The sequence below is a fragment of the Montipora foliosa genome, unplaced genomic scaffold (assembly GCF_036669935.1).
Source record: "Montipora foliosa isolate CH-2021 unplaced genomic scaffold, ASM3666993v2 scaffold_374, whole genome shotgun sequence".
Classification (NCBI taxonomy): Eukaryota; Metazoa; Cnidaria; class Anthozoa; order Scleractinia; family Acroporidae; genus Montipora; species Montipora foliosa.
Window position 1 is genome coordinate 56,577 of NW_027179673.1, and position 10,924 is coordinate 67,500.

General features: G+C 35.7%; 1 protein-coding gene across 1 annotated transcript; it reads left to right on the forward strand.

The window, feature by feature from the left end:
- Positions 1-7,852: 7,852 nt before the first annotated feature.
- On the forward strand, positions 7,853-9,691 carry LOC137987663 (uncharacterized). Its single transcript, XM_068833737.1, has one exon. It carries the CDS (start codon positions 7,853-7,855, stop codon positions 9,689-9,691), a length of 1,839 nt encoding a protein of 612 aa, XP_068689838.1.
- The last annotated feature ends 1,233 nt before the right edge of the window (positions 9,692-10,924 follow it).

A 10,924-nucleotide genomic window follows, 5' to 3' on the forward strand; every position in this document is an offset into this window, starting at 1 on the left:
ATTTTTCAAATAAATAACATGACAGCAAAATTATATAATACAATAGTATAAATGGCTTTTAGAACAAGTGAATTATTGCAAAGAAATGAGTTAGTGCGATTTCAACTTGATGATGTAATCCGAGCCCCAGGTAACGGTCAACATCAAGAAAAGAACGGTTATAGATTCACCATCAACGACCGGAGTTCTTTCTATGATTGGTACAATGCTTATTTCGAGGTTCAATTCCAGTTACAAAAAACAGCAGATGGAGCCGGTTACGCAGCAGCCGATAGAATAACGGTGATAAACGGATCTCATTCATTGATTTCACATATGATGATTAAAAGTGCTGGGAAAATTGTTTACGATACTGACAATCTACATAAGGTCACTTTTGTGAAGAATCTGTTGGAATATTCTGATGATTACAGCAGATCAGTCGGTAAAAACAGTTTTTGGTATTTAGACACAGATGATACGACAGCCGATACCAATTCAGGATATGAATCTAGAAGAGTGCTTACACAAGCTGCTCGTGATAATGGAACAGGAGGAGCAAAAAATGTGAATTTGATCATACCTCTCAATCGTTACAGTTTTTTTGAAGAGTTGCAGGATAAAATGTTGGTTCCTATGCAGTTACAATTCAATTTGAATCTCCAGAACGACAATGAACTCATCAATATGGCAGCAGGAACAGATGCCGGCAGAGTAGTGATTAACAGATTTCTTTTATGGGTTCCAAAATTAACACCAAAAGACAGTATGTACGACAAATTTGTAAGCTCTTTCATGAAAGAACACAAATGGACATATCAGCGTGAACTATATGCAGTGTCAGCACCTGCTAGAGTCAGTGGTTTTTTTCAGATTTCTTCCAGTATTGACAATGTCAAAGCAATTTTTGTTTATCTACAACGGGCTAAAACCAGAGTTGCAACTCAAAATCCATATATACTTGATACCTTCAAACTGAATGCAGCAGACGCAAACAGTTATTTAACAACATGCAGACTCGAATATGGCAATGGTGTTTTCTACCCAGAAACAGAATATGACAGTGAAAGCAAAGTGAGAATATTCAATGATCTGATGTCTTATGCAATGCGAAAAAATGATTACAACACCGGAACCCAGTTGAATCTTGCTAATTACAATAGTTTATATCCACTGATCTATTTTGATCTGTCATATCAGGCAGAGAAAGTAACAAGAGACCCTAAACAGTTGATTTTCAGGTATAAAATAAGTGCCAATAGTGCAGCAGATTTCAATGTCCATGCAGTTGTATTGTACGAAGAGTCGGTTGTTATTGACAAGGTGGGTAATGAATTGGTGATAGTTTAAGCCCGCAACTGAAATAGTAATATGAAATCAAGTAAATGACACATATTTATTTGTAACTGGAATTATATAACATATATTATATGACTAAACTTCATGAAATCAACGTAAGACTTTCAGATAATCAAAAAAAGAATCTGAGTAATGCTTACCATAAAAGGGAAACAATTGTTCTAAGACTGACAAATGATTCTCTTAATGGAAACGACACTCTTTATGTTCCAGCAATGGTGAAAAAACGATTGCAAAAAAATCGACAATTGAACAAAGGAATGGACATTAAGCTTGCTAAGACCAATATCAGAAAACAAGTAGGCGGAAGTCTTTTGAGCACCGTATTGTCACTTGGTATGAGAGCTCTTCCAGCAATTGGTAAAACCCTTGGGTTGAGTGCTCTTGGTGGTTTAGCAGAAGCCGGAGCTAAAAAATTGTTAGGATCGGGTCAAAAAGGTGGCGCTATGCCATTACCCATGATGATACCTTTCGAGGCAATCAACAAACTAATGCCATATCTGAACATGTTCACTACAAAACAGCAAAGAGACATCATCAATGCAGCTCAAACAGGTTCTGGTGTGCATATAACACCTACTAAAACACAATCAGGTGGATTTTTAGGCACTCTGTTGGCTAGCATTGGAATACCTTTGGCTTTGAATCTTGTCAAAAAGCTAACGGGAAGAGGAGCACCGAGGGTAGGTAGACCAAGATTGCATGGTGAAGGATCACCTAGAATTGGAGCCCCCCCTCCATTTTACAGTTATCCGCCATATGTGACTGGTAATGGTAGAAAAAAAAAAACATCCTCAACCAAAAAAGGAAAAGGGTTACTATTGGGAAAAAACAGTCCATTCAATGGCATACCCATTTTGGGGGCAATATTGTGAAACCAAAATTTCACAAAAACATACCTATGTCCAATCACGATCTGAAAAAATGGTGTAAATATTTGAACATACCAATCAATGATGTACTGTCAAGAGATGAAAAAGTTCCACATAACCATAAACAGGCGTTATTCATCTACAATCTAGAACCAGCTTATATGAGCGGAAGTCATTGGGTTGCAACATATGTCCAAGACAATGTGATAAATTATTTCGATAGTTTTGGTATGCCCCCATTTCAAGAGATTGTGAATCATGCCAAAAAGAAAAATCTAACTTTGTTACATCAAAACAATCAGATACAAAACATACAAACAACAACTTGTGGGTATTTCTGTTTATACTTTCTAAATGAAATGAATAAGGGTAATTCGTATTATGATTTATTACAAGTGTTCGACATAAATGATACAATAAAAAATGAGAGATTTATCGAACATTATTTTAGAAATATCTAACTTATATATATTATGAAATCATATTGTGTTAAACAAAAGAAAGTGACCGAATGTGTTGAACCTTCAGGTTACAAAACAGCTAAAAATGGTAGACTGATGTTCTTTTGCACTTGTGCTGAATGTGGTATTACAAAGACCAAATTTGTCAAACAACAGGGAAACTAAACAGCCCGTTGGGAGCGGGCTTATTTGGTGATATCGCTAATGCAGGAACTGAATTATTTTTAACTAAAGGAGTACCTTATCTTGGCAAAAAAGCCGTTGAAATGGGAAGATATTATGGTTCCGAATTAATGAGAGACCCAAAATTGCAGAAAAAAGCAATCGATTATGGTTTGAGAAAAATGAATCCTCTACTTCATAAAGTGGGATCAGAAGCTCTCAATCAATTGTCAACAAAAATAAGACCCAAGAAAAAATACACAACAAACAGAAAAGATCTTGATGGTGGTGCTCTTGACATTCAAAAACAGTTAGCAAAGCTTGGAGAACTCCATTTGAGAACTCCAACGGGTAAAAAATACAATTATTGCGGACCTGGTACAAAACTGGAAGACAGATTAGCTTCAAATGATCCAAAATACAGAGATCCAATAAATAAATTAGATGCTGTTTGTCAGCAACATGATATAGCATACAGTGAAGCTGAAGACAATCTGGCTAAAAAGCATGCAGCTGATAAAATTATGGAAGACAGTATAAAAGCAATCCCATTTAATCAAAGACTTTGGTTTGCTACACCAACAATGTATGCCATTAAAACAAAAAGAAAGCTGGGTCTAGGAGTTTCAAAAAACGGAAAAAGCCGTCGGGTAACTGGCAAGAAAAATTAGCAGATGAATTACATGCATCTATAAGACGCAACTTTACTCGGCGGCGTGTAATCGTAAATCATATCGATGAAATATGGGCAAGTGATCTAGTTGAAATGCAACAGTTTGGTAAATGGAATAAAGGTTACCGATATCTTTTAATGGTCATTGATGTTTTCAGTAAATATGGTTGGATTGTCCCATTGAAGGATAAGAAAGGCGAATCTGTCACTGAAGCATTCAAATCAATATTCAAGGAAGGCAGAAGACCACAATATTTATGGGTTGATAAGGGAAAGGAGTTCTATAACAAACACTTGAAGGACTTGCTGGCGAAAAATGGGATACATATGTACTCCACTGAAAATGAGGAGAAATCCTCAGTGGTTGAAAGGTGGAATCGAACAATTAAATCCAAAATGTGGAAACAGTTCACTGTTCAAGGTAATACAATGTATCTCGATATGTTACCCAAACTAGTGAAACAGTACAACAACACAAAACATTCAAGCATAAAAATGACTCCTGCAGAAGCATCTAATAAGAGGAATGAAGGTATAGTTTACTTCAATCTATATGGTGACACAAAAACATTGAAACAGAAACCTAAATTTCAAACAGGTGACAAGGTTCGAATATCTAAGTATAAACGGAATGTGTTCGACAAGGGTTATACACCAAATTGGACTGAAGAAGTGTTTACAGTTGATAAGATCCAATACACTAATCCAATAACATACAAAATAAAAGATCTCAATGACGAAGAGATACAAGGCAGTTTTTATGAACCTGAATTATTAAAAGCAAAGCAGGATATTTTCCGTATTGACAAAGTGATTAGAAGAGACTATAAAAAGAAACAAGCTTTTGTAAAATGGAAGGGATACAGTGATGAATTCAACAGTTGGATACCATTGAAAGACATTGAAAACATATGAATTGTGGTGAAACAAACGCACCTTGATAAATATATAAGAAAATAATATATAGTACATGTATATATGGACAAGTTCGAAAATGAAGAAAAGTTTGGTTTTTATTATGAGAGCGATCAGGACTCTGGTTCAGATTCCGATTGGACGCCATCGCAAGAAAGTTCGTCTTCACAAGACAGTTGGTCAAGTTCGCAAGAATCTGAGTCGTCACAAGACAGTGAAGAATCTTTATAAAAACAAAATACAAAGATATAGTATATGGAAAAATATTCAGACAGACAAAAATACAAGTTGATCATTTGGTATTATTTATTGAATGACATCAAAGAAAATGACATAGAAAACGTGCTAAAAGAAAGATACCCAGAATACAAAATAGATTGGAAGGCGATGAGTGAAAGAATATCTTGGGCAGCAATGCGTAAGTATGCACGAAAAATGTATCCATGGATAATACAAACAAAAAATGAAGACGGAGTGATTTTTCATCTTCCTTTTGAATATTTGTGTGAGCTATAAGTATATGTTCAGAGGAAGCGAAATAATTGAAACCATGGCTGTAAGAAAAGTGGTCACAGAAATGATTTGCGAAATAATAGTTAGGAACGCAGGTTATATGCATTATATGCATTCAAAAGGGGTACCATTGTTGATCAAAGCATTGAAAACAGGAGGACCGAAAAAAGAAATCAAGAAAATGTTTTACATTATAGATGTCAAAATGAATTTTTTATTTAGAGAGTTTCAAAGATACCGTGATTTTTTGGCACCATTGAAATTGATACAAGAAAATATATAAAAAATAAAATATATAGTAACATAATATGGAAGATCGAAGACCAGTTGGCCGTCCCAGATTTTATACTGCAGAAGAAAGAAGACGAAATAAAAATGATTATATGCTTCGCAAAGAGTGGTATTGCAAAATATGCGACAATAATCATAATTACACTCTTGCGGGAAAACATAATCATCTCAAAACAAAGAAACATTTCAAAAATTCATTCACTTACAACACAGGATATATTTATGACGAACATGAAAACAGCAGCAATTAATTTATTCACATCACTTCTCTTCACACAGTTAAATACATACTCCAGTATGTGTTGAACTATAAACGCACCATATTTTTATTTAAAGAATTATTTCCTATACATATATTATGATGAATATTATGCAAAATAAGATCTCGACTTATAGTATGAACAAGAGTGATCTTGAGAAACTAAGTAAATCAGAATTAATAAAATTGCTTCTCCAGCAAAACAAACAACCAATTCCAGCACCGAGGACTGTAAAACCAATACCGGGCCCAAGAAAAAGTGTAAAACAAATGGTTGACTATTTTGAGAGAAAGAGACTGCCGGCTCCTCCTGCTGAATGGTTACAAGATATAGAACAATTAAACAGGCCAATTCCAGCGCCAAGAACCAAAAAACGACCAATTCCATTACCGAGGACCATAATACAAGAAACGAACAAAGCTTTAAAAGGGTTCACAAAGTCTTATGAAATCAACATCAAAAACAGCAAAGACCCACTTATGCAACTGCAAAATACAAGAAAGGCTGTTGCCATCCATATTGAAAAAATATTGAAATCAATGAAAGGTCTAAAGTTTGTTGAAACACTGAGGGTCACATTTGAAAAGCAACTAGGACGAGAAGAAAGAATTATGAAAACAGCGTATTTCAACAGTCAACCCCAAACAATAACAAATAACACACAAATAAACAACTCCCTTGAAGTATCAAAACAAGGCATACTGAATAAAATAGCTGTATGGATTTCAGAAGGATCTGGTTGGACTGTTCAATCTGTTGACAATCAGTATCTTAATGTGGTAAAATACGAACCAATGAAAGGATCATCATACATGGGGAGTCAGGGTGGCTTAGTGGTTATCTATCGGGCCTCCCACCACTGCGAGCCGGGGTTCAATTCTGGCCTCGGCCAGCATGTGGGCTGAGTTTCAGTCGATCTCAACCTGACTCGAGGGTTTTTCTCCGGGTACTCCGGTTTTCCTCCCTCATCAAAATCGACTCACAGCTAATTGACATCTAGCTGTGGTGCTGTGCTCCGACATCAAACATGGACTGTATAGCGGCAGCCAGAGGCGCCTTTGTATGCTTTCAGCCCGATGTCGTGAGCCGCGCCCTTCGCAATTCAGTCCTTGACTGCAAGTAAGGGTGATTAGCACTAGCAATATTTTATTTATTTATATCCAACTACCAACAGAACTCAGACATAATAACAAAGGATTGATCAACATGAAAAACGAGGACAATGAATGTTTCAGGTGGTGCCACATCAGGCATCTCAATCCTCAAGACAAAGATGCACAAAGAATAAAAAAATCAGACAAAGCATTTGTTGCAAATTTAGATTATTCAGGAATTGAATTTCCAGTGACAACCAAACAGTACAACAAAATAGAAAAACAAAATGAGATCAACATCAATGTTTTTGGTTATGAAAATAAACAAAAATATCCAATCCATGTCTCAAAAGAAAAGTATGAAGATTGCATGAATCTGCTTCTCATAACAGAAAATGAAAACAAGCACTATGTATTGATCAAAGATTTCAACAAATTCATGTACGACACAACAAAGCACGAATCAAGAAAACATTTTTGCATGCATTGTCTTCAGTGTTTTAGTTCTGAAAGAGTATTGACCGCTCATAAAGAAAACTGTTTTCAAGTGAATGGCGCACAAGCAATAAAAATGCCTGACAAAAATAACAACATATTGAAATTCAACAATCCACACAGACAACTGCCAGTTCCATTCGTAATATATGCAGATTTTGAAGCAATAACAGAAAAAATGCATGGATGCAGGCCCAATGATGATAAATCATACACAGAGGCTTACCAGAAGCATACAGACTGTGGTTATGGATACAAGGTTGTTTGTTGTTATGATGATAAATACACAAAACCGTTACAAATTTACAGAGGCGAAAAAGCTGTGTACAAATTCATGAACGCTATGTTGAGTGAAGTCAGATATTGCAAAAAGGTTATGAAAGAATATTTCAATAAACCATTGAAAATGACTAAAGATGATGAGGAAAAATTCCAAAAAGCCGACAAATGCCACATATGCGAGAAAAAATACAATAAAAATGATGTGAGAGTGAGAGATCACTGCCATGTAACAGGCAAGTACAGAGGATCCGCTCATAAAGATTGTAACCTGAATTTCGCATTGACAGGTAAAATACCAGTTATATTTCACAATCTCCGTGGGTATGACAGTCATTTTATAATGCAAGAGATTGGAGCTATTGTAAAAGAACATGAATACATAAATAAAAAAGGTGAAAAGTGCCAAATGAATATCAATGCTATACCAAACAACATGGAAAAATATATGGCCTTTATGCTTGGTAATCATCTGACTTTTATTGACAGTTTTCAATTTATGAGCTCAAGTCTGGACAAACTGGTGAGCAACCTGCCAAAAGAAGCATTGATATATCCTTCTCAAAAATTCAAAGGGGACAAACTTGGTTTAATGTCACAAAAAGGAGTATATCCATACGACTTCATGGATAGCTTTGACAAATTCAATGAAAAGCTACCACCAAAAGAAGAATTTTACAGTATATTAAATGATGAGCATATCTCAGATGATCAATACAAACATGCTCAAAATGTGTGGAACACTTTCAATCTAAAAAATATGGGTGAGTATCATGACTTGTATCTCAAATCTGACATACTTCTGTTAGCAGATGTCTTTGAAAACTTTCGAAAGACCTGCCTGCAATACTACAAATTAGACCCATGTCATTATTTTACCAGTCCTGGGCTTTCCTGGGATGCTATGTTAAAGATGACTGACATTAAATTGGAGCTTATGACTGACATTGATATGTTTCAATTCATCGAAAAGGGCATGCGTGGTGGCACATCATACATAGCAAATCGATACGGTAAAGCTAATAATAGATACATGAAAACATATGACGAGAAAGCGCCCTCAAAATATATTATGTATCTGGATGCCAACAATCTGTATGGTTGGGCTATGTCACAATACCTACCAACTGGTGGTTTTAAATGGTTGGCTAAAAACCAGATTGATAAGATAGACCTAGCCCAGTATAAAGAAAACAGCAAGAAAGGATTAATATTAGAAGTAGACCTGGCATATCCAAAAGAACTACATGATTTGCATAATGACTACCCACTAGCACCTGAAAAGGTAAAAGTAACTGAGAATATGCTATCAGAATATTGCAAAAACATTGCAAAGAAATACAAAATATCGACTGGTTTAGTTCATAAATTAATACCTACATTAAGCAATAAAGAAAAATACGTACTCCATTACAGAAACCTGCAATTATACACTGATCTCGGTTTGAAAATAACCAAAATCCATCGAGTTCTAAAGTTCAATCAGTCACCATTGTTGAAAGAATACATTGATTTCAACACACAGAAGAGAACCAATGCCAAAAATGCTTTTGAGAAAGACTTCTTCAAGCTTATGAATAACAGTGTATTTGGGAAAACAATGGAAAATATTAGAAAGCGAGTAGATGTCAGATTAGTAACTGATGAAAACAAACTGTTAAAAATGGCTGCTAAACCAACATATGTCAGTAGGAAGATCTTTAATGAAAATCTAGTGGCAGTGCATAAAATCAAAGAAACACTAACCCTAAACAGGCCGGCATATATAGGTATGTGTATCCTAGATCTTAATAAGACACTAATGTATGATTTCCACTACAATTATATCAAACAAAAATACGGCAGCAGAGCGAAATTATTATTCACAGACACAGACAGCTTGACCTATGAAATTGAAACCAATGATGCGTATCAAGACTTTTGGAATGATAAAGACAAATTCGATAACAGCGACTACCTGGAAAACAGTCCATTCTATTATAAAATTAATAGGAAAGTAATCGGCAAATTCAAAGATGAGGCAGCAGGCATGCCGATAACCGAATTCGTTGGATTGAGATCCAAAATGTATTCATATATGAAAGACAATGACAAAGGCGGAAAGACCGCTAAAGGAATCAAAAAGAACATCATCAAAAAGAACATCAAACATGAAAATTACAAAAACGTTTTATTCGACAACGAGCAAATGCATCATAATATGAAAACCATCAGAAGCAACTTGCATCAAATCGGAAGCTATGAACTTAATAAAGTGTCATTATCTTGCTTCGATGATAAGCGGTACATACATAACAATGGTATGACAAGTTATGCATACGGACACTATAGAATATAAGACGGCCTCGCCACGGCATAGATTCGCAGAAATATAAAACATATCGATTTCCAAGAATACGAGACCAAAAATGACCACGCCCATGTGACCACGCCCATATAATGGGCCACAAATGCTTGACAACATATGTTAAGTAGCATGGGAATTGGCGCGTTTAAGCGCATTTTGCAAAATGCGCTGAAACCGCCAATTCCCTATACTACTGATACTATACAATCTATGAGTTTCGGGGATAAGTTGAGTTCCAACCTCACAGTTAGTCTCCTTTCCAGCAACTTTATCTATCAAAGTAGTTCGATGAAAAAGGAAGAAAAAAAGAGAACTTGTTTAAATAGGAATAATCAAATTAACGACAGTAATGGGAGTAAATTAATTTTAATACTTCACTGTAAGCAAGAAGTTTGCTTCCGTTTTAGTTAAATAAAAAGGCTACATATTGATTCGCTCCTTCGGCCGGTTTTTTTGTTTCCTTGTGTTTTCTCCGAGAGCCCTTGAATTTCCCTCCTCCCTCCCTTGCCACAGGCGTTGTTGCGCTTTCGAAGAGAAGTGTTTGGTCCGTTACGTGGATGACACTTTCACACTTTTCAAAAACAAGGTCACTGCAGAACAACTTTTTCTACAGAGCTTGAACCAACGACATCAAACTCACCATGGAGGTTGAAGATAACTTTGAAATTCCTTTCTTGGATGCCTTAGTTAACGTGACGCCGACTATTCCTTTTCCACGACTATCTTCAGAAAGAAAACCTTCAGTGGGCTCTATATGAAAGGAGACTCTTTCACACACCGGAAATACAAGATTAGCTTAATCCGTTCTTGAACATATCGTTGTTAGAATTTGCATTTTCTCCAGGCCTGCCAAATTACGTTCCTGCCTTAATAATATTGAAAGGCTTCTTTTACAAAATGGCCTTCCAAAAGGAATGCTCTCCTACAACATTAATGATGTGCTAAAGAGACAACTAGAAAATCGTTCAGGACCACTGATTACTTTTCCCAACAAAGATATTACATTTGTTTAACCTTTCTTGGGTCCTCATACCAAGGATCATTACCGTGCCCTTACAAGTCCAAACGGTGATTACTCTTCATCAATTGCGCGGCACTCAACGAGAAAAGGGCACAACACAAAATGGAAACATTTCCAAATCCTGGAGAATGGTCGTTCTCACTTACAATGCAGAATTAAGGAAACTCTTTTAATTTAAGAACACAAACTTTGGCTTAATGAAA